This window comes from Chlorocebus sabaeus, chromosome 13 (assembly GCF_047675955.1).
Source record: "Chlorocebus sabaeus isolate Y175 chromosome 13, mChlSab1.0.hap1, whole genome shotgun sequence".
Classification (NCBI taxonomy): Eukaryota; Metazoa; Chordata; class Mammalia; order Primates; family Cercopithecidae; genus Chlorocebus; species Chlorocebus sabaeus.
In genome coordinates, this window is record NC_132916.1 from 85,165,939 (window position 1) to 85,189,872 (window position 23,934).

The 23,934-nt window shown below is 37.8% G+C and overlaps 1 protein-coding gene across 2 annotated transcripts in view; it reads left to right on the forward strand.

The window, feature by feature from the left end:
* Nucleotides 1-234: 234 nt before the first annotated feature.
* MAP3K7 (mitogen-activated protein kinase kinase kinase 7) overlaps nucleotides 235-23,934 on the forward strand; it is a 72,979-nt gene continuing 49,279 nt past the window's right edge. For both annotated transcript variants that reach the window (XM_008006642.3, XM_008006643.3), the window contains exons 1-3: nucleotides 235-542; nucleotides 15,443-15,553; nucleotides 18,623-18,688. In XM_008006642.3, coding sequence (XP_008004833.1) covers nucleotides 423-542; nucleotides 15,443-15,553; nucleotides 18,623-18,688 — 297 coding nt within the window. In that variant the 5' untranslated portion in view covers nucleotides 235-422. The remainder of the gene's footprint in view (nucleotides 543-15,442; nucleotides 15,554-18,622; nucleotides 18,689-23,934) is intronic.

Here is a 23,934-nt window from a genome sequence, read left to right on the forward strand (position 1 = left end):
TCAGGCGTCCTCTCTCGCGGTATCATCCGGTTGCTGAGGCCCTGTAATAAAGGTCTCGCGAAATTTGTTCTAGCGGTCCAAGCTTGCTTCTTAGTTTACTCCACCCACCCCCAACCTGTCCCTCCTTTGCTTTCCAAGTCACAAAATTCTCCCCTTCCCTCCCCCGGACTTTACGGCCCTCCTCCTGTTTCCGATTTCAGCCCGGAACCGGAAGTGTAGTGGGCGGGGCCCAGCGGCGGAAAACGCAGCGGAGCCAGAGCCGGACCCGGCTGTGGCCGCTGCCGCTACCCCCGCCACGGATCGCCGGGTAGCAGGACTGCGCGGCTCCAGCCGAGGGTCGGTCCGGAGGCGGGTGGGCGTGGATCTCACCTGGATTGTCCGGGCGGCACCGCTCCCGGCCCCACCGGGCGCCGCGAGGGATCATGTCTACAGCCTCTGCCGCCTCCTCCTCCTCCTCGTCTTCGGCCGGTGAGATGATCGAAGCCCCTTCTCAGGTCCTCAACTTTGAAGAGATCGACTACAAGGAAATCGAGGTGGAAGAGGTGAGCGAGGCCCTGCATGGAGACGCCGGTACCGGCCCGGCCCGCCCCTGCCTCTGCCTGGTCCCGGCTCTGAAGGTGCCTCCCCGGCCCCTCTAATTCGCGGGACCCTGTGGGGTCCACCCGGGAGACCCAGCAGCCCTCACTGACGTGGGAGTGGGGGTTACTCTCTGAGCTCAACTGCTCGGGAGTAGCTGCCTTTTTTCCTGTCTTGGGTACTCTTGATTTTGGATTTGATATTCCGGTGATAAACAGGAGGATGAACTGGTGAGACAGTGTGGTCCACCAGTTCTCGTATCTGTAAGTAGTAGTTTCAGCGAAGATCGTAGCCGTTCTGGAGTTTCAGTCCGCTGGACGTGATGTTCTTAATGGCCAATGATTGTATTATGTTCGACTTCTACTTCAGTATCTGGCATGTAGGGGATGCTCAATAAATGCTTGTTAAATTAGTAGATCATCAAGTCTAATAAAGTGTTTCCCTTAGCACCGAATGGTTCTCAGTTTCTCCGATACCGCACAGCAGTACTCGTAATGTTTAAACGCTCGGCTTTCAGTTGGGCTAATGTAGGTGAATTTCACCATAAGTAACAGACTGGTCTACGATCAAAAGATGTTTCAAGTAGCATATTCTGAAGAGATGACGAATGATCGGTGACAATCAGAATATAACATTAGACTGGAAGTCGCTATCAGAAAACCCATATCCTTTATTCTGCAGTAATTTATTTTAGAACAAGGTATTTCAAAGTGACTTTAAAGTGTTGCTTTTCATTTTAACAGAGAGGTAAATTGGGTTCTAATGACTATAAAATTTAGAAAAGTAAAAGCTGCATATATATATTTTAAAGACACTTTAGAACTTGTAAAAACTTTGGTTGAAAATACTATCTCTTACCATTTATTTGCCCTTTTTTAAATTTATTAAGCACTTGCGTTATATATCCCGTGAAAAACCTAGTGAAATATTATAGATTGTCAACGAGTTATGTCTACTTTAAAATTCTAAAATTATTTTTAAGTGTCAGCAAATTCGAAGTAGTGAGATAACGTTCAATAAATAAATTTTTTTTTTCCTGTGCATGTTTTGGAAGAGTAATGGTTTACTGAATTATTTATTTTTTAATCACATAAAGTAACTTTAGAGATCATTGAGAACATCCTCATTTTACAAGATAATATGGTGGGAAGAGCAAGGTCTTTGGAGTTAGAGGAAAGTTCAGGGTATCACATATGCCATTATTAGCTGTGTGATTTGGGGCAAGTTTCCTAATCCCTTTGAATTTTAGTTTTAGAAAGGGCTAATAAATTCTGTTTCATCTTATCTGCATAACAAATCTTAGTAGATAGCTCCAGAGAGGAAATGTGACCTGCTTTAAGGTCACATGGCTAAAAGAAGACCTGTATTTTGAAAAGAGGAGGAAATGTTTTTAAGTTTATTTTTTTTACATTGAGGCTATGATAAATTCCTTTTCCAGAAGTGGATAGTTGATCCAACTTTCATGGCTAATATTCTTTTTTAAGAATAAAAATTCCGTGAGTCAGTATACAAGAATTGCAGTTTTTAAATAAGCGTTTACGTCTGCTCTGTGGTGAATTGCTATGCTTGTAGACTACAAATTGTTATATAATAATAACTTGTGCTTTATGGTCTACTAAATGCTTTCACAAACTTACTTCATTTGGTTCTTACAACCTTAGTTTTTGTATGCTACTTTCTAAAGCTTTTTACATTCTTGATTCATGGAAAAACAAATTACTAAGGAGGTAGTTATCATTTTGATGTTCTTCCCCTAAAGCTATTTCACTTCTAGTTAGGTTTTCTGTGTTTCCAAGACCCTTCTCTCAATTTAGATAATGTTTCAATCTTTGTGTGTTTGTGGGTGTGTGTGTGTTTAGGACATTTCTGGGGAGTAGGTTTTTGTTTTTAGACGAAAATTTGTTTTTAATATTAGGCAGTCATTTGGGTTTTTTGTTTGTTTTATTCCCCTTCATTTTTAATACTCAGTTCATTTTTGCATTAAAGATTGTATTTGGATCTTTCTGATATTGAAAGCATTACATAATTTCCATTATCTTCTTCATTTGCATACATTAAACCAGTGTTACACAATCCAGAGTGAACCATGGACACTTATTAGCTATTTGTCAACTTAGATTACACTTCCAGTTCAGTTGTAAGATAACAGAGGAAGATGACCAGAAACAAAAACTACTTTATGTTGCTTTCAATATTTTATATTGTATGAGAATATTACCTTCTAAATTAAGAAAATCATATTATGTATTTCTCAATATAATTGAATTGCATTATATCAATATAATTAGAAACTGTAAAAAAAAAATAATTCAACCACAGGCCAAATATGCAATCATTTAGTAGATACATATTTCTAAGACATCAGCTGATCTTGCATTTCTAATATTGTAACTCAATAGTATTAGTTTGGGACATCTTAGATTCAGTTCAGTTCAATCAAATTAGGTAAAGTCTCAGCCTCAGAAATCTGCCTAGGTACTTTTTAAAATTCATTTAGTGTTTACCATCTAGATCTGGCTGTAGAGAATGTTGGAATAAAAGAGGGGATGGGTTGCAAGAAGTGTTACACAGGGTGGTATAGTGGAAAGTGTTCTGGACTGAAAATTAGAAAATGTAGATGCTGTACTGATTCTGCCATAATATATTTTTGTAACTTTGAGGAAGTCACCACGTTTTTCTGGGCCTATGGTTACTCATGTAAACTGAGGGATTGAACAAGATCATTTAAGGTCTTTTCCAGTTCTAAAATGAAAACACATTCATTTTTTCCAGTATTTAACTGTTTTCTACAGTAACCTTAGAAGTTCTTTACGGACAGTGATCATGGTCTCCTGTAGAATTTAGTTGGTGACCAACTAATCCTGGGTTGACCTGGCAAATGATATACCATTTTACAGATCTTGACAAGCAGTCATAGAGTTTGACTTGCCAGAAGCTGCATGCCTAAGTAAATGGTAAAGCTGGGAATTGAATATGAGATTTCTCACTTGTGAGTCAGTTGCCCTTTCCACTGGATTTACGGTGTCACTCAGTACTTTCTGAAGTACTCTATAAACAAACCTAATATGGGAAAGGGGAAACAAAAAACTGATTTCCTTTTTAGTATACTTGGTCCTGAGCATTTAATGAGCATTCTCATCTGTGCATAATACTCTGAGGTACTATAAAAGATGAATAGGGCTTGGTGCAATGGCTCACACCTGTAATCCCAGCACTTTGGTGGGCCAATGCGGGCAGATCACTTGAGGCCAGGAGTTCAAGACCACCATGGCCAACACAGAGAAACCCTGTCACTGCTAAAAATGCAAAAATTAGCTGGGTATGGTGGCACAACCTGTAATCCCAGCTACTTGAATGGCTGAGGCATGAGAATCATTTGACCCCAGTAGGCAGAGGTTGCAGTGAGCTGAGATCACACCACTGCACCCTAGCCTGGACAACAGAGCGAGACTCTGTCTCAAAAAAAAAAAAAAAAAAAAAAAAAAAAAGGATGATAGAAGAATCTTAGGATTACCTCCTTAAAATGTCTGACTTAGTATGAGACTGGAGTAAACACAGAACAGTTAACTATAGACCACAGATTTAAAACTGTGAATATAGTGTAAATTAAATACTTAAGCCATAATTTGAAAATAGAGTTAATAACAGAAGGTTCCATTGAGTAGGGACAAGTTTAAAACTAGGTTTTGCATAAGGTTACCATCATGGGTTGGGAAAGTCACTAAGATGAATTTTCTTTGCAGTTGTTCCTCTGCCTGAAGTGCTGTTCCCCCAGAACTTAAAATGACTGACTCCTCACCAATCAAGTCCCACCTCAAATGTTATTAATACTTCCTTAGAGAAGCATTCCCTGAGCAACCTAGATCTTTGTCATTTCTATTATCTTTCATGGTACTTACCAGTAACTGAAATTGTGTCTCTCCTTCAGCAAAATGTAAGGTGCCTTATTCCACTTTTGTAACCCCAATGCCCAGAATCTAGAATCTCTATAAATATTTGTTCAATGTGTACATGAAAGTATCACAGCATAATCATAAGAATTAAATGCCTATCTTGTTCTCTTATATTACATGTGATAAAACAGGAGCTAAGTTACGTGACTTGGCTAAGGCAACACTTACATTAGAAATGAGATCTGAGTCTTGTTTTAATATCAACTCTAATATAGTTAGCAGATACTTTTGTTTAGCAGGGATAAAAGATGCTGTAAAGGGCCAGATGCTATGAGTAAGCCACAAATGGTAGATCTTTACTACAAAGTGCTAAAAAGACCCTATTTACAATGGTTGCTTTTGAAAGGGGAGACCTATAATGCTGACCTCAACTATAGTGTAGGAGCAAAGCTACTGTATTGGACACATAAAATTACTGCAGCATTAGTATATATTCTTCAGCCTTGTTAAGGAGACACACAAAGGTTTTGTTTTAAAAGCTAAAATATACTACAAAGAGGAGATATACACAGTTGCATATATTTTGTAGGTGTAAGTTATAAATATATGGGGAATTGGTATTAGAGAAAAACCTAATTTATAGTGGTCTAAACAAACTGAGTACATAGATTTGTTAGTCACTATTTAATTATAGATACCTAAAATAAATACATTCTTTCATGTGAAAGTGACCACTGATTTCAGTAGAAATCTGGAATTACTAAAGAGGAAGCTACAGAGATAATTTTTGTATTGTACATGTGTAGCTTAAAAGATAGCATGAGCATATTATTTGAAATAAAAGCCTAGTAAACGGGTGAGATGTATTGTGGCAGGTATTAAAAGACTGCATGAAAAATTCAGAAGAAAGCTTGAATAATCAAAGCTTTACTTTTATGTTATCAAATCCATCTTGTCAGCAGATGGCAGTTCCACTCTGCCACAGTTTATTAATAGATATTGAAGTTCTAACATAGTTGGAGGCTCCAAGTCCTAACTAATAAATGTATGATCTATGCTTGTTCTGTCATGTTCCACATTTCTAGCCAGAACAATGCCAGTATCACCAGGGGTCCATTCAGATAGTTCATAGAACAGAGCCAAATGAATCTGAAGCTATAGTCACCGAACTAAAAATAACATGAATTCGGAACAATTAAAAGAATTATTTAATAATAAATTAAGAGCACAAAGGCATACATCCTTTTCCATTTAGTTTAGGTTAGGTGTGTGTTTGGTTGTTTTCTTTAGCATGTCTGAAGGAATGGGGTCACCTTGCATCATCAAGAAACTAATTTTTAAAGGAATTTCTTTAAAAATAACACATACACACAAAACGTGACTTTTGTTTTTGTGCCTTTCAATAGTAATTGCATGGAAATATTCTATATACCATCTCATATTCTTCTATATTTTTATTAAAAAATTAAATTTAAATCTACTTAATTTTATGAGACTAAAGTTTTAGACCCAAAACAAAGAGGATTCAACCATTGGGGGAGCAATGCTTATCATAAAGTAATTAATCAAAAACATTGTGATTTAGAAAACATTCATAAATTTAGAAGGAAATATTTCCAAATTGACCTCCCTTTTATAACCAAAGTCCTTTTTACAGTCCTCTTGTTTTTCACAAATGAAGGGTTATGAAGAATATCTGAAATATTTATTTGTAGATCACCATTTTAGTTGGATGCGTATGATAGGGGAGATACTTGTAACTTGATATGTTCTCCTTTTTACACTTTTGATGAAAATTCATCTTTGGGGGAAAAACAGTCATTTAAAATAATGTTGGGCTAGGTACGGTGGCTCACACCTGTAATCTCAATACTTTGGGAGGCCAAGGTGGGAGATTGTATGAGACCAGGAGTTTGAGACGAGTCTGGGCAACATAGTGAGACCCTGTCTCTATAAAAAATTTTAAAAAACAGAAAAACCGAATTTTTAATTATAGTGTGTCAAATAAACTATATTATTTTTCTAAATAATAGTTTACAATTAGAATAATAGTTTACAAATAGAATACAATTCAGAAAGCATGTTTGATTTGTGAACTTGGACTAGAAATTTAGTAGTAAATAAAAAGTGGCCTTCTTTCAGTGGTTTACAACTTGAATATTAAGTTTTTTCATCGTTTACCTCCATTGCCAGTATGTCTCAAGAGTGGCCATCTATCCCAGTTTTTTCTATTGATCTACCATATGCAAGAAAAACATCAAATGTGCTTTCTGTAGTTTGTAACATTGGCTTATTCCTTATCTAATAATGTACATAATCTCCTTATGTGTTTTTAGGCTTGGCCTTGGTAGTCCAGACATATTATTATTCTACATCTGATCTTCTCCACCATTTTATGTTCTTGATTAATACAACAGGGAAATTTGTTACCAAGATATTTGCATTTGAAACATTTTCTTAGAAGTATATGTGATATATATTTTTTTTAATCTATACACATGTAAGGTTTTCCCCAGTCAGTGGAGTGCTGTTTTACATAGCCTGAGAGAGGTGGAATGCAGACAGTAATGAACTTTCTTAACGAGCGTTTCCTGTTGGAGCAGTGGTGTCCACAATTCTTTGTTTGTCTCCTACTGGTAAAGCAAAACACTTTCTATTTTGTATACTCAGTTTTCAGTGTGTATGTATAAAATAGATATTTTTAAACAATGGGTGATGAAAGGTTTCATACTATCATTTGATCATGGCTGAAGTTGCAATAAGTACTTTGGAAATAAAACCTTTCTAAAATGTGAGAATTGACTTAATTAAAATGAGATAATATCTGTAAATCTACTTAACTAATGTCAAGTAAACTACAATATACACAAGTGAGGGACCAATAATGGAGTCAGCATTTGACATATTGAACTTAATAAGCCTGTAGGGCCCCCTGAGTCTCAAAGCCAGTTTTAAATACATCTTGAGCTTGGGCAAAACCTGGATGGGTGAGATTTCAGAGTATGAAGCCATGAGATTAGAGAACAGATTCAGAAAGAAAAGGGACAAGGACAGAACCCTGGAAGGTAGCAGCATCTAAGCTTTGGACAGAGGAAGGAAGAATCAGTGAAGGAGGCTAAAATAAAACTCTTTCTTAAGCAGAGACAGGCAGAGAAGGGATTGTTGACAGCCGTCTTTGGAGACTACCGTAAACCCTTTATACACAAGCCTTGTATTAACCCAACTTCATTCTTTTTTCTTAAAGGAGATTAGGGCTTTTTAAAACCCCCTTCTAAACAGCTAAAAATTTGATTCGAATATAATCTTTTGAAGAGTTGATTGTTGTTATCATACTTGCTACCTTTGGGTAGATTTTTCTCTGTACCAGGCACTGGACCAAATCCTGTGTGTATCTGGCAGACCTCTGTTTTGTTGGCACCATGAAACATACCTGAAAGCTGACTCTGATTTACTAATTCCATGATCCTTGAATAGGTAACTTCAGTTCTTGGAGCCTTGGTTTTCTTCTCTCTAAGATTGGAATAAAAAATCCTATATATTCATGGGTTTATGGTGACAGACTCCATCATGTTTGTAAGAAAGAGCTTTACAAGTTATAATACATTATTAAATATAAGGTTGCATTATTGTTATACAGCTAATAGAATTGCATTTCTTTAGAATGTTATTTCTTGAAAGGAATGAGAAGTATATTGGAATGCCCTGGCATGCTACATAGCACCTTCTGCCACCTCTAATTCCCATTCAGATTTCTCCCTTAGAGAGCTAATATCAGAATGCAAAATATACCAGGAAACAACTTTATCTGTTGTATATATCATCTAATTATTCTATATTCTACTCTTATGGATATATGCTTGTAGTCGTTTTTGTTTAAAGCACAAAACTCCTGTCTATGGCCAGGTGCAGTGGTTCACACCTGTAATCTCAGTACTTTGGAAGGCCAACGCAGGCAGATCGCTTCAGCTCAGGAGTTCAAGACCAGCCTGAACAACATGGCAAAACCCCGTCTCCACTAAAAATACAAAAATTAGCCAAGTGTGGTGGCACAAATCTGTAATCCCAGCTACTTTCGAGTAGCTGAGGCAGGAGAGTCACTTCAACCAGAGACAGAGGCTGCAGTGAGCTGAGATCGCGCCACTACACTCTAGCGTGGGTGACAGAGGGAGACCCTGTCTCAAAAAAATAAACAAAACAACAACCACAACAACAAAAACTCCTCTCCTTCTGTCTCTATTTCTTACTTGTTTTTAAAAGTTCAGAAGTTTAACTATTTTTCTGTAACTACTATTTAATTATGTCATTCCTCTTTTCAACTCAGTAGAGAAAAGCATTTAATCTTGCCACAACAAAGATATTTACAATGTAATACTTATCTCTTTTAAGTATCTTTGTATTCAGAAATTTCAAGATTAATTCGGTTATTTCAGAATTCAGTCTTCCCTCATAAGGATTTTCTTTTTCCCTTTCTCCTACCCAAGATGACTTATGGGTGCTGTGGAAAGCTTCCACAAATAGTATCAACAGCAAGGGAGGGCTCTCTGGTCTGTATGACGGCTTCCACTGAAATATTTGCCTTATTATGTATTGTTAATGGATTAGCCTAATGCAGTGGTTTTCAAACATTGAAACTACCTGGAGGGCTTGGTAAAACATGGATTGCTTGACCCTACCATCAGACTCAGTAATTCTGGGTTGCACCCTGAGAATTTATATTTCTAATAAATTTCCAGGTGATGTTGATGCTTCTGAACCAGAGACCACACTTTTAGAGCCATTGGCATATGCTTTCATTGTCCTTATATCTGCTTTCCTCCTGAAACGTGTGTTTATTTTGGCTTCTCTGACGTTCTCCTAGTTTGCCCACTACCATATGGACTGTTCCTTCCTATTCCTTGCCCATTCCTTCTCCTCTCTTGTGATCTAAATGAACTGCTTCAGAGCTCAGTTCCTGGACTCCAATATCTCCATATTTATTTTTGGTTACCTCTTCCAACTGATTGCCTAGAAAAACTGACTACATGCTAATGACTCCCAAGTTTGTATCTCTTTGACTTCTCCATAGATCCTCTCACTCACGTTTCTGCCTTCTTACTTGATATCTCCTCTTGGATATCCAGTAGGCATCTTAAACTTCATATGACTAAAACCAAACTCTGAGTTATTTAAAAAAAAAAAAAAAAAATCTGCATCATTCTTATCCCTCAGTAAACTGTTGTCCAGTCTAGGTGTTTTCCTTGATTCATCTCTTTTCTTCTACACCTGTCCTGCCCCGATGCAGAGCATCAGCAAACCCTATTAACTCCACCTCTAAAACATGTCCCAGGTCTGCCCGGTTTCTGCACTACCATTGACCTTGCCCTCGCAGCTATTGTTGCTTGTTTGGACTGCTATAATGGCTTCCTAATGGGTCTCTATTTATATATACTAGCTTCCCTACAATCCTTTCTTTAAATAAGAGCTATAATGATTTTGTTTAAAGTCATATAACATCCTTACTTCCTTGAATTTTTTCAGTTCCTTCACATTGCACTTAGACTGAAATTCAAACTCCTTTTCATGGTAGGTAGAGCCATTCAGGATCCAACCTCTGCCTGTCCCCCCAGCCTTACCTTACAATCACTCTTCCCTTCCTCCACTATACACCAGCCACACCAAACACTCCAAGTATTTTTCTAGATCATTACTAAAATGTCAGCTTTCTCAGTGAGGCCATGAGTGACTACCTTGTCTAAAATTGGAGTGAGGCGGAGTGCATACATGTGTGTATACACACACAATTACACTCCTTTTCTTCTTAGCACACAACTCCTTTCCTTTTTATTTGTCTCTTTCCACAAGAATATAAACAATGAGAACAAGGATTTTGATTTTGTTTGTTCACTCTTGTATCTTCAGTGCCTAGAATAGCACATAGCCCTTAGATGGGGCTCACATCTTGAAGTGAATAAGGTAGTGAGGTTTTTCTTTTCCCTTAGGGCAAAGCTTTATATTCGTTGTTGGTTTTTTTTGTTTTTGTTTTTGTTTTTGTTTTGGTGAGATGGAGTCTAGCTCTGTCGCCCAGGCTGGAGTGCGGTGGCAAGATCTCGGCTCACTGCAAGCTCCGCCTCCCCGGTTCACGCCATTCTCCTGCCTCAGCCTCCCGAGTAGCTGAGATTACAGGCGCCCGCCACCATGCCCCGCTAATTTTTTATATTTTTAGTAGAGGCAGAGTTTCACCATGTTAGCCAGGATGGTCTCGATCTCCTGATCTCGTGATCTGCCCGCCTCAGCCTCCCAAAGTGCTGGGATTGGTGCATTGTGTCATCCGAATGTCAGATTAGTAACCTCTTTATATGGCCTTTTCGAACTGCCCGGCCTGGAGCTGCCACTAGTCTCTCGGCCATAGCATCCTATTTTTTGTTGTTGTCGTTGTTCTATGTGGCATTTTTTTAAAGTCTGATTTTTTTCTTACTCATCTTTTGTTTGTATGTCAATTGTCTTTTCTCCTTCTCCCCTCCCTCCACCTACACTAGAAAATGCATTCGTGTAGATCAGATGAGAGCCTTTGTCTTATTTCTTTCTGTATTTCTGTTGTCCCAAACAGTAGCTGGATGTAGTAGGCACTAAAGAAATATTGGTTTAAGGAGTAAACAAATGAAGTTCATCATTCTTTCAACATCTAGCCTCACTTGCATCAGAAGGCAGAAGGCAGAAGACCTAACCCATTTCTCCCTGCTTGCTGACCAGGCCTTCCCCTTGGCTTTCATTAATCCTCTGAAACCCAGCTGTGTTCGTCATTAAGTATTTGAGCTAGCTACCATCCCACAGACCTCTCATGTAGGTCTCAACACTCTGCCCTACCACAGCCACCTTCCTGCAGTCAGAAGACTCCTTAATTCTCAGTTACCTTGCTTTTTGCTTCACAAGAGTTTTTCTATATCCCTTACATGTTCTACTGGGGCTGAGGGAACCTGAGGTAGGGCCTCCCTCGGTCTGTCTTCCTTGCCACAATCCTTACTCCTTTGAAGCTTCTGGTGTTTGCAGAGCATATTCTGTGAGGATGCCTGCTCTTGGGGATCTAAGTGAGAAGAGAGGGGTATGAGTCTTTTTTCTCTTGAATTCCTACCCTAACCTTATCCTGAAAAGGGAGGGAGGAGTTTATTAGCCTTCATCATGGACCCTTGCCTTTGGCTCTCTTCAGTTGGTAAGTGTTTAAAAGTTTTTAAGTACTATTATTTAGTCTTAAATTTCTTCTCTACTGCACTTTCATTCCTTGAAGGCAGGGGTCCATTCTTTATATATATTTTTTCTTCTTATCCCCAGTGTATCTACCTTTATGCTATTTTTTAAAATGGGAAGTCATTTTTGATACACAGAAACTTAATTCTTTAAGTATTGACTGTGCTTATAATCTCACTCCTTTGAATTCACAGCAGTTATTATTCCTACCATATATTTCAGGTCAGTACAACCTTGGACATCTTCACCTTTCTTTGTTATAATTTTAGACCCTGTCATTTCACTGTGCATGTGAAATATCTTATGGCCCTAATAAGAATGGAGGCTTCTTGATCCCCTGGGCTCATCTTACAGGAATGGGCCTGTTTTGTATTTCAGGGTGTTCTAGAAAATTGCTTTCTTGAGCAAAAAGGAGAAAGTTTATCATGTCCTCATTTGGCCACATTTTGTTCCCATGGCTTTAAGTCGAAAGCCTAGAATCAGCGCTACTCTCATCACTAGGTGGCACTTGTGAATTACAAATAGTCAAATGAATTTTTATGACAAACGTGTGATTCACAAATATAGATAATGTTTGGAATCCCTGCATGGACATTCTTCAAAATAGAGAAAATGGAAGAAGGGGATTCCTAGTAAGTACCAGTTGCTGTGATGTATTTATAAATACATGGTTGAAGAATAAATTACTTGATAATCATTTTGTATTTAATAGTAATATCAATAGATATAGTCTGGTCTCCATGCCTGTGTTCTTAGACTAATGTTGCCATGAAGTTGAAATTTTTTAGGACCTGCTTGCTATTCATCTTAGTTTATTGTGAGAGAAATGAGTACTACAGGTCAGGCGCAATGGCTCACTCCTGTAATCCCAACATTTTGAGAGGCTGAGGCAGGGGGATTACTTGAGTCCAGGGATTCAGGACCAGCCTGGGCAACGTAGTGGGATCCCATCTCTACCCAAAAGAAAAAAAAAAGAAAAGAAATGAGTACTATAGCTCTTTACACTGATTCATACCCAATTCCAAGCACTTACTGTTCTTTGTAGTATTTGAGGAAATACCTGTGTTTAACTTACAAATCCTGTAGATATTTACAAGGGAAAACGTCAGCACTTCTGTTTTACTGTTGAGAAAACAGAAACTCAAACTTTTCCACCATTAAGAGCTAATAGGTGGACAGAGCCCTACATTCAAACTCAAGTCTATTGATTTCAGAGCCTGGGTGTGCTCTTTCATTCTAATGGTACCAGGTAGCCAGTACCCTCTATTCACAATAAAGTAACTGATTGGCAAGTACAAATGTCTGATGAGAGTTGTGAAGGAGAACAAGAACCTAAACCACAGAACACTGAGTGCCCAGGGCTAGGACGAGTGAAATGGAAAGTCATCAAAACAAAGACTAGCTACCAGAGATGTTGGCCTACTTTGCAATTTTGCCTATAGGCAGCTCCATTTCCTTTAAGCTACTGATGAACAGAAGCTGAATATAGAGTATGTTCATTATTACGTGCTCTAGGCTTCAAATCCTGGTTTCTCTGAATATTTTCTGACCATCCAATCTTGGGCAAGTTACAACCATGTGACTCCATTTGCCTCCCTTTTAAATGGAAGTGGATTAAATATGTTAATGCATGAAAAGCACATAGAATAGTACCTGGTACATAGTAAATATTCAATAAATGTTAACCATTTGAGTGGATTTAGACATTGAACAATATGGTAAATGTTCATTCTGCCTTATGTGATTCATGAAGTGGAATTTAATCTATGACTAGTGGCCATACACATCCCAGTTTACAAATAGTATCCTAATATTATTATTATTAATGCCCCCTTTTTAATCTCCAAAGTGCCCTCAGTTAGATAATAACTCATTTGATCAACCTAGCTATAGTCGGCTTTGTTGTAGAAGAGTTTTGTGCCGGGAATTTGTTCATGTAAGTCTAAAGTGAAAGTTCCTCCAAGGGAAGATACTAACTTCTGCTTCCCGACATGAGGCTTTATATATGTGACAAATTAAGATTGGTAACATTCCGGTGTTAGACTACCCAGCATCAGACTGCACTTTAACACTTGCTAGCTATATAGCCTTGGGCAGGGCAAGGTAGTTTACTTCTGTTTTCTTTTTTCTTTTTTTTTTTTTTTTTTGGTGACGGAGTCTCGCTCTGTCGCCCAGGCTGGAGTGCAATGGCCGGATCTCAGCTCACTGCAAGCTCCGCCTCCCGGGTTCACGCCATTCTCCTGCCTCAGCCTCCCGAGTAGCTGGGACTACAGGCGCCCGCCACCTCGCCCGGCTAATTTTTTGTATTTGTAGTAGAGACGGGGTTTCACTGTGGTCTCGATCTCCTGACCTTGTGATCCGCCCTCCTCGGCCTCCCAAAGTGCTGGGATTACAGGCCTGAGCCACCGCGCCCGGCAGTTTACTTCTTTTTAAAGTAAGCTAGGCATTTCAACTGTAAAATGAGGATAGCATTAGTACCTTCCTCTAGGCCCGTGTAAATGAGATATGTAAAGCATTATTTAAGTGCCTGCTACATAGAAAGTACATATAAATATGGTTAAGACATGGAGATTTTTTACTAAAGAAAAAGGCCTTGATACAAAGTGCTTAGGTTCATTGGAAACAGAGATTGGAGTAGATGGTACTTAACTAAGGTCCTTTCACAATGATAAAATCTAATGAATTTACTCTAACAAGTATCAAAAGCTATTTTTGTTTTCTTCATTTTTTTATATTAAGGAAAATGTCAAACATTTGTAAAAATAGGACACCATGAGAGAGCAGTGAACCCATGCAGTACTCATCAGTTGGCTTCAACAATAGTATGACACATGGCTGATCTTTATTTTTATGACTTTTGAAAAATAACTGTAATGGGATATATTTTACACATCATAAAATTCACCCATTTGAAGTGTACAATTTGGTGGGTTTTGCAAATTTACCAGGTTGTCAGCCACCACCATAAATTAGATTTTTTTTTTTTTTTTTTAATAATTTCATCACTCTGTCAGGATACCAGCTACTCATTTACTGTTAATTCTCATTTTCACCCTCGGACCCAGGTATCTATCTATAAATTTGCCTTTTCTGAACATTTTGTATAAATGGAACCATACAACATGTGGTCTCTGGTGTCTGACTTCTTTTGCTTAGCATAATGTTTTTGGAGTTCATATTGTATGTGACATATATCAATAGTTTTTCTTGTGGAATAAAATTCCATGGAATAAATAATACTATATTTTGTCTGTCCTTTATGGCCAGTCTTTTTAACATCTATATTTGTATCCTTTCTCCTCCATTCCCTATCCCTACTGAATTCAAAGGCTATTTTTAATTTCTTAAATATGATAGCTGAAAATATTTATTATATGTTCCTGCTTTTTGTTTTTCCAAATCATCTTCTGTGTTCTCATTCATCTTGCCTGTTTTAGTTTTTTTTTTTCTCCGTTTAACAAATCACTTTACTTTGTTCCTCCGTGTGTCTTTTTTGGTTTTTCTTGAGAATGAATGGATGTACAGATCATAAACTTTCAAAGATAGAGACAAGCGTGCGTTTATCTTCTCACTTTAACAAAAATTCATACTCGTTCAGTGGCAAATCCAGATACTGTTGATTTCCACGTATTTTTTTTTTTTTTTTAATTTAAAGTCTTAAAGATTGGCTTCAGTTTTTTATATTGGGCTGGATCTATTTGATTCCGATTCTTGTGGTATTTTTTGTTTGTTTTTTTGTTTGTTTAACTCAGGTTGTTGGAAGAGGAGCCTTTGGAGTTGTTTGCAAAGCTAAGTGGAGAGCAAAAGATGTTGCTATTAAACAAATAGAAAGTGAATCTGAGAGGAAAGCCTTTATTGTAGAGGTAAGTTGAGATGTCATTTCTTTTGTGTAGTTCTGCACTTAAGATACTCTGTGAATTTAGTATTATGAAAAAGATTGGTTTCTTAGATGTCATTTCTTTGTATTCATGAACATCAGCAATTTGGTTTAATCAAAGGTTAGTGCTGTAGGAACATTTTCTCATTCATACTCTTAATTCTGGTTAAAAATTAGGGGAAAAGAGACTTAACTACATAAGTGAATTCACCCCTGAATTAAAACAGTTTCATCCATGGAATTCAGATCTATTTCAAGGCATAGTATTTTAATTTTAAAATAGAAAAGAAATGGTATGCTTTCCCATTATCTAACATTAAGAAATTTTATACACTTATTTTAAATGGAATGTTTTTAGAAACTCAAATTAGATTATTTTAAAGAAAAATTATTTCAAATTTGATTTTTCTCATTTAGCATGAAAATTTGCAACTCTTCTCTTAGAAATAGATTAGATTGAATGATGAAGGAAAATCCAATAATCATGAGATTAGCATATTATCAAATTTATCCTTTACTAACTTTGTTATTTTGTATTTTGGATCACATTATTTAGTTAAATCAATGTTTTTATCACTATTAAACCTCATTGGCCAATGGATAAGTGGCCTCTACCTCATAAACCTTCTGAATTTATATCTGTTTTTTCATTTAATCATAATTTCAAAATATGCTTCATATTTTTTAATGTATAACATGGAAAAATGAGGACTTAATTGTGATATGAGGAAGTGATTTATAAGTGGCTGAATGAGTTGAGAAATGTTGATAAAGTGATTTGTTGTCAGCATAAAAAAAGATGATTTCTAGTAGTATGTTCTAGGAGTCTGGCCTCAGCTTTGTCTTATGCAATATTTTTATTACAGTTTAGATAAAGCTATTGATCATTTCCTGTTACATTAGCAGTTTCACAAAGCTGAGTGAAATAACATATGTGTTAAACATTAGGAATCACAAGTCAAAAAGATCATAATAGCGTGAAGAAAATTTTTTAAATCCAGATTAGATGTGCATGTAATATAAAATGGTTCTCCAAAATTCTTAATGAAAAAGACTTCAGTCTCCTACACCTCCTCCAATCTAATTTTCTGCTTCCCAGAGACAACTACTTTGAGCTCATTCCTTCATTTATGTTTGGTGTCCCCAGTCCAGATGCTGTTTATTACCCCTTCTCTAAAGAATCAACCTCTAGTCTTTTGCTGGGATGAGAAGAGATAGTCATTGAGCTATTTGAAGTCAAGGAAGGAATCTTTGAGTCTTTTAAGCTGTCCCCTGCCCTGTCCTTTGATTAGCTCATTTGCATAGGTACCTAGCTCTGCCGCCACTCCCCAACCTTTTGGAAGCTTTGTGAGATAAATCTGGTTGCTTCTCCATTTTTCTCATTGCCAGTTTATGATGCAGCTCTTCTAGGTGGCTGTATCAGTTATTGCTAGTCATTTGCTTTCCAGCTTCCAAAAATGTATGCTGTTTGTGCACTTTACATTATCTTCATCCTTCTGAGGTTATGCCTTAAAATTTTTTAAATCTTTACCATCTTAGTGGGAATTAGGGAAAGAGGAGGAAGAAATGCTTGTATAATCCGCTATCTGAATCTCAGTGCTGAACCTTAGCAAGATGAAATATAGTAAATTTATTTTCATATAGTAAATAAATACAATAAATAGTGATACTAATTCTTCTATTAGGACCAAAAATCCACACATGTTGGCTCTATATAGATAGAGCTTTTTGTTAGCATACAGTATGAAGGTTTAGAGACATTAGTGGACTGAATATGAGCCAGCAGCATAATGTATGTAATAGAGAAGAGGAAGAAGAGTGGAAAAAGCACAGAAAAGAGAGGAGAAGGGAGAAAAGAATGAAAGCAAGAAGCAGTTTGCTGTGGAGCGGGATGCATTAATAGAAAGAAGTTTGAAGACAGGCATGATGGCTCACACCTGTAATCCCAGAACTTTGGGAATGGCAGATGGGTTGCTTGAGCCCAGGAGTTTGAGATCAGCCTGGGCAACATGGCAAAACCCCGTCTCTACAGAAAAAGTACAAAAATTAGCCAGGCATGGTGGCTGTGCATCTATAGTCCCAGCTACTCCAGAGGCTGAGGTAGGAGGATTGCCTGAGTCCAGGAGGCAGAGATTGCAGTGACCCAAGATTGTACCATGGCACTGCAGCCTGGGTGACAGAGCAAAACCTGTCTCCAAAGAAAGAAGTTTGAGATCTAGAATAAGAGAAGTGAGTATAGCCAAACCCCTCATTGACCTCAGTATGGATCATTGGGTCAGGGATGATTAAAACTGAGAGGGAAACCAGCTAGTAGGCTATAATAATCACTGCAGCAGTTCATGTTGGGATTACTAAGGCAATGGCAGTGGGAATGGAGAGGAGAAAATGAATTCAAGAAATGGGAAATGGAATGAAGGCAAGTATACAGAGGGAGTGCACATTTTAAGTCAGATAGACAAAAGTTCAAATCCCACTTAACTATAGAACAGGTCATTTAACCCTCTCTGAGACTTAAGGTTAAAATCTCATCTTTAAAATGGAAATGATAATACCTACCTTGCAGAGTTGTGATAATTATACGATATCTCTAAAGTGCATGTTAGGGCCCCATGCAGAGTAGCTAGACTGTTCAACCATAGCTATGAAGATGATGATAACAATGATAACATGACTTCTGGTTTGGATAATGCAGCTCAGTACCATCTCTGGGATCATATCCTAACATTTCTTGGCAGAGTTCATCTCTTCTTTATTCTATATACTCATCATGCCTTGTTCATAACTCCTGTTATAGCACTTTGCACATTGATTTAATTATTTGTTTACATGTCTATCTTTCCAGCTAAACTGTATGAGCTGGAAAACAGGGATTTTGTGCCGTTCTGGGCAGGCACTTGGTATTTTCAGGCTATGATTACAATGCCTGTTACGTAGTAAATAGTGATTGTTAATGATTTAAACAAATGTTTTGTACAACAGTAAGATTTTAATGATACTGTGAAATCAGTACTTCAAAAGTTATCACTTTATAAAAGAAACCTTAATTTCTTAACAGCTTCGACAGTTATCCCGTGTGAACCATCCTAATATTGTAAAGCTTTATGGAGCCTGCTTGAATCCAGTAAGTTTGTTACTTTTTCATTGTCACCTATGGGAAATGACATGGCAGATGTGTGTAGTTTATGTAGCTCTTTTGTTTTTCTTTTTGGCTTTTTTTTTTAAGGTTTTCAAAAATATTATATTTTTTCAAGATAAAAAGGTACCTCCAATACTTTAAAATATCAGCAGTGATCCCAATAGTTCAAGGACTATTATGAGTACATGTGACTATTGTACACAATATGTCATCAACACACTCTAAACAGTGAAAATAGAGCACTACAGCATTGCTCCCACATTATTCTTTTTTTCTTTCTTTCTCTTTATGTATTTATTGAGTTACTTATTTGTTTTTGATATCTTTTTTTATTATTATTATACTTTAAGTTCTAGGGTACATGTGCACAACATGCAAGATTGTTACATATGTATACATGTGCCATGTTGGTGTGCTGAACCCATTAACTCGTCATTTACATTAGGTATATCACCTAATAGTATCCCTCCCCGTCCCTCGACCCCACAACAGGCTCCAGTGTGTGATGTTCCCCAACCTGTATCCAAGTATTTTCATTGTTCAGTTCCCACCTATGAGTGAGAACATGCAGTGTTTGATTTTCTGTCCTTGCGATAGTTTGCTCAGAATGATGGTTTCCAGCTTCATCCATGTCCCTACAAAGGACATGAAGTCATCCTTTTTTTTTTTTCTTTTTTTAAGATGGAGTCTTGCTCTGTCGCCCAGGCTAGAGTACAGTGGCGCAATCTCAGCTCACTGCAAGCTCTGCCTCCCGGGTTCAGACCATTCTCCTGCCTAAACCTCCCGAGTAGCTGGGACTACAGGTGCCCACCACCACGCCCGGCTAATTCTTTTTGTATTTTTTTTAGTAGAGATGGGGTTTCACCATGTTAGCCAAGATGGTCTCAATCTCCTGAACTCGAGATCCGCCTGTCTCTGCCTCCCAAAGTGCTGGGATCACAGGCGTGAGCCACCATGCCCAGCCGAACTCATCCTTTTTTATGGCTGCATAGTATTCCATGATGTATGTGTGCCACTTTTTCTTAATCCAGTCTATCATTGATGTACATTTGGGTTGGTTCCAAGTCTTTGCTATTGTGAATAGTGCCGTAATAAACATACATGTGCATGTGTCTTTATAGCAGCATGATTTATAATCATTTGGGTATATACCCAGTAATGGGATGGATGGGTCAAATGGTGTTTCTAGTTCTAGATCCTTGAGGAATCACCACACTGTCTTCCACAATGGTTGAACTAGTTTACAGTCCCACCAACAGTGTAAAAGTGTTCCTATTTCTCCACATCCTCTCCAGCACCTGTTGTTTCCTGACTTTTAATGATCGCCATTCTAACTGGTGTGAGATGGTATCTCATTGTGGTTTTGATTTGCATTTCTCTGATGGCCAGTGATGATGAGCATTTTTTCATGTGTCTGTTGGCTGCATAAATGTATTCTTTTGAGAAGTGTCTGTTCATACCCTTCACCCTCCTTTTGATGGGGTTGTTTTGATTTTTTTCTTGTAAATTTGTTTAAGTTCTTTGTAGATTCTGGCTATTAGCCCTTTGTCAGATGGGTAGATTGTAAAAATTTTCTCCCATTCTGTGGGTTGCCTGTTCACTCTGATGGTAGTTTCTTTTGCTGGGCAGAAGCTCTTTAGTTTAATTAGATCCCATTTGTCAATTTTGGCTTCTGTTGCCATTGCTTTTGGTGTTTTAGTCATGAAGTCCTTGCCCAGGCTATGTCCTGAATAGTATTGCCTAGGTTTTCTTCTAGGGTTTTTATGGTCTTAGGTCTAACATTTAAGTCTTTAATCCATCTTGAGTTAATTTTTGTATAAGGTATAAGGAAGGGATCCAGTTTCAGCTTTCTACATATGGCTGGCCAGTTTTCCCAGCACCATTTATTAAATAGGGAATCCTTTCCCCGTGTCTTGTTTTTGTCAGGTTTGTCAGAGATCAGATGGTTGTAGATGTATGGTATTATTTCTGAGGCCTCTGTTCTGTTCCATTGGTCTATATCTCTGTTTTGGTACCAGCACCATGCTGTTTTGGTTACTTTAGCCTTGTAGTATAGTTTGAAGTCAGGTAGCGTGATGCCTCCAGCTTTGTTCTTTTGGCTTAGGATTGTCTTTGCAATGCGTGCTCTTTTTTGGTTCCATATGAACTTTAAAGTAGTTTTTTCCAGTTTTGTGAAGAAAGTCATTGGTAACTTGACGGGGATGGCATTGAATCTATAAATTACCTTGGGAAGTATGGACATTTTCACAGTATTGATTCTTCCTATCCATGAGCATGGAATGTTCTTCCATTTGTTTGTGTCCTCTTTTACTTCGTTGAGCAGTGGTTTGTAGTTTTCCTTGAGGAGGTCCTTCACATCCCTTGTAAGTTTGATTCCTAGGTATTTTATTCTCTTTGAAGCAATTGTGAATGGGAGTTCACTCATGATTTGTCTCTCTGTTTGTCTGTTATTGGTGTATAAGAATGCTTGTGATTTTTGCATATTGATTTTGTATCCTGAGACTTTGCTGAAGTTGCTTATCAGCTTAAGGAGATTGTGGGCTGCAATGATGGGGTTTTCTAAATATACAATCACATCATCTGCAAACAGGGACAATTTGACTTCCTCTCTTCCTAATTGAATACCCTTTATTTATTTCTCCTGCCTGATTGTCCTGGCCAGAACTTCCAACACTACGTTGAATAGGAATGGTGAGAGAGGGCATGCCTGTCTTGTGCCTGTTTTCAAAGGGAATGCTTCCAGTTTTTGCCCATTCAGTATGATATTGGCTGTGGGTTTGTTATAAATAGCTCTTATAATTTTGAGATACGTCCCATCAATACTTAGTTTATTGAGAGATTTTAGCATGAAGCGCTGTTGAATTTTGCCGAAGGCCTTTTCTGCATCTGTTGAGATAATCATGTCGTTTTTGCCTTTGGTTCTGTTTATATGATAGATTATGTTTATCGATTTGCATATGTTGAACCAGCCTTTCATGCAAGGGATGAAGCCAACTTGATCATGGTGGGTCAGCTTTTTGATGTGCTACTGGATTCAGCTTGCCAGTATTTTATTGAGGATTTTTGCGTCGATGTTCATCAGGGATATTGGTCTAAAATTCTCTTTTTTGTTGTTGTGTCTCTGCCAGGCTTTGGTGTCAGGATGATGCTGGCCTCATAAAATTAGTTAGGGAGGATTCCCTCTCTTTCTGTTGACTGGAATAGTTCCAGAAGGAATGGTATCAGCTCCTCTTTGTACCTCTGGTAGAATTTGGCTGTGAATCTGTTTGGTCCTGGACTTTTTTTGTTTGGTAGGCCATTAATTATTGCCTCAATTTCAGAACCTGTTATTGGTCTATTCAGGGATTCAACTTCTTCCTGGTTTAGTCCTGGGAGGGTGTATGTTTCCAGGAATTTACCCATTTCTTCTAGATTTTCTGGTTTATTTGCATAGAGGTGTTTATAGTATTCTCTGATGGTAGTTTGTATTTCTGTGGGTTTGGTGGTGATATCCCCTTTATCATTTTTTATTACATCTCTTTGATTCTTCTCTCTTCTTTGTTAGTCTTGCTAGTGATCTATCAATTTTGTTGATCTTTTCAAAGAACCAGCTCCTGGATTCATTGATTATTTTTTTAAGGGTTTTTTTGTGTCTCCTTCAGTTCTGCTCTGATCTTAGTTACTTCTTGCCTTCTGCCAGCTTTTGGATGTGTTTGCTCATGCTTCTCTAGTTCTTTTAATTGTGATATTAGCGTGTCAATTTTAGATCTTTCCAGCTTTCTCTTGTGGGCATTTAGTGCTATAAATTCCCCTCTACACACTGCTTTAAATGTGCCCCAGATATTCTGGTATGTTGTGTCTTTGTTCTCATCGGTTTCAAAGAACATCTTTATTTCTGCCTTCATTTCGTTATGTACTCAGTAGTCATTCAGGAGCAAGTTGTTCAGTTTCCACGTAGTTGAGTGGTTTTGAGTGAGTTTCTTAATCCTGAGTTCTAGTTTGATTGCACTGTGATCTGAGAGAAAGTTTATTATAATTTATTTTCTTTTATATTTGCCGCGGAGTGCTTTACTTCCAACTATGTGGTCAATTTTGGAATGAGTGCAGTGTGGTGCTGAGAAGAATGTATGTTCTGCTGATTTGGGATGGGGAGTTCTGTAGATGTCTATTAGGTCCACTTGGTGCAGAGTTGAGTTCAATTCCTGGATATCCTTGTTAACTTTCTGTCCTGTTAACTTTCTGTCTTATTGATGTTGATGTTGACAGTGGGATGTTAAAGTCAGCCATTATTATTGTATGGGAGTCTAAGTCTCTTTGTAGGTCTCTAAGGACTTGCTTTGTGAATCTGGGTTCTCCTGTATTGGGTGCATATATATTCAGGATTGTTAGCTCTTCTTGTTGAATTGATCCCTTTACCATTATGTAATGGCCTTCTTTGTCTCTTTTGATCTTTGTTGGTTTAAAGTCTGTTTTATCAGAGACTAGGATTGCAACCCCTGCTTTTTTTTGTTTTCCATTTGCTTGGTAGATCTTCCTCCATCCCTTTATTTTGAGCCTATATGTGTCTCTGCACGTGAGATGGGTCTCCTGAATACAGCAAATTGATGAGTCTTGACTCTTTATCCAATTTGCCAGTCTGTGTCTTTTAATTGGAGCATTTAGCCCATTTACATTTAAGGTTAATATTGTTATGTGTGAATTTGATCCTGTCATTATTATGTTAGCTGGTTATTTTGCTCGTTAGTTGATGCAGTTTCTTCCTAGCTGCAATGGTCTTTACAATTTGACATATTTTTGCATGGCTGGTACCGGTTGTTCCTTTCCATGTTTAGTGCTTCCTTCAGGAGCTCTTGTAAGGCAGGCTGGTGGTGACAGAATCTTTCAGCATTTGTTTGTCTGTAAAGGATTTTATTTCTCCTTCACTTATGAAGCTTAGTTTGGCTGGATATGAAATTCTGGGTTGAAAATTCTTTTCTTTAAGAATGTTGAACATTGGCCCCTACTTTCTTCTGGCTTGTAGAGTTTCTGCCAAGAGATCCACTGTTAGTCTGATAGATTTCCCTTTGTGGGTAACCCGACCTTTCTCTCTGGCTGCCCTTAACATTTTTTCCTTCATTTCAACTTTGGTGAATCTGACAATTATGTGTCTTGGAGTTGTTCTTCTCCAGGATTGTCTTTGTAGCGTTCTCTGTATTTCCTGAATATGGATGTTGGCCTGCCTTGCTAGGTTGGGGAAGTTCTCCTGCATAATA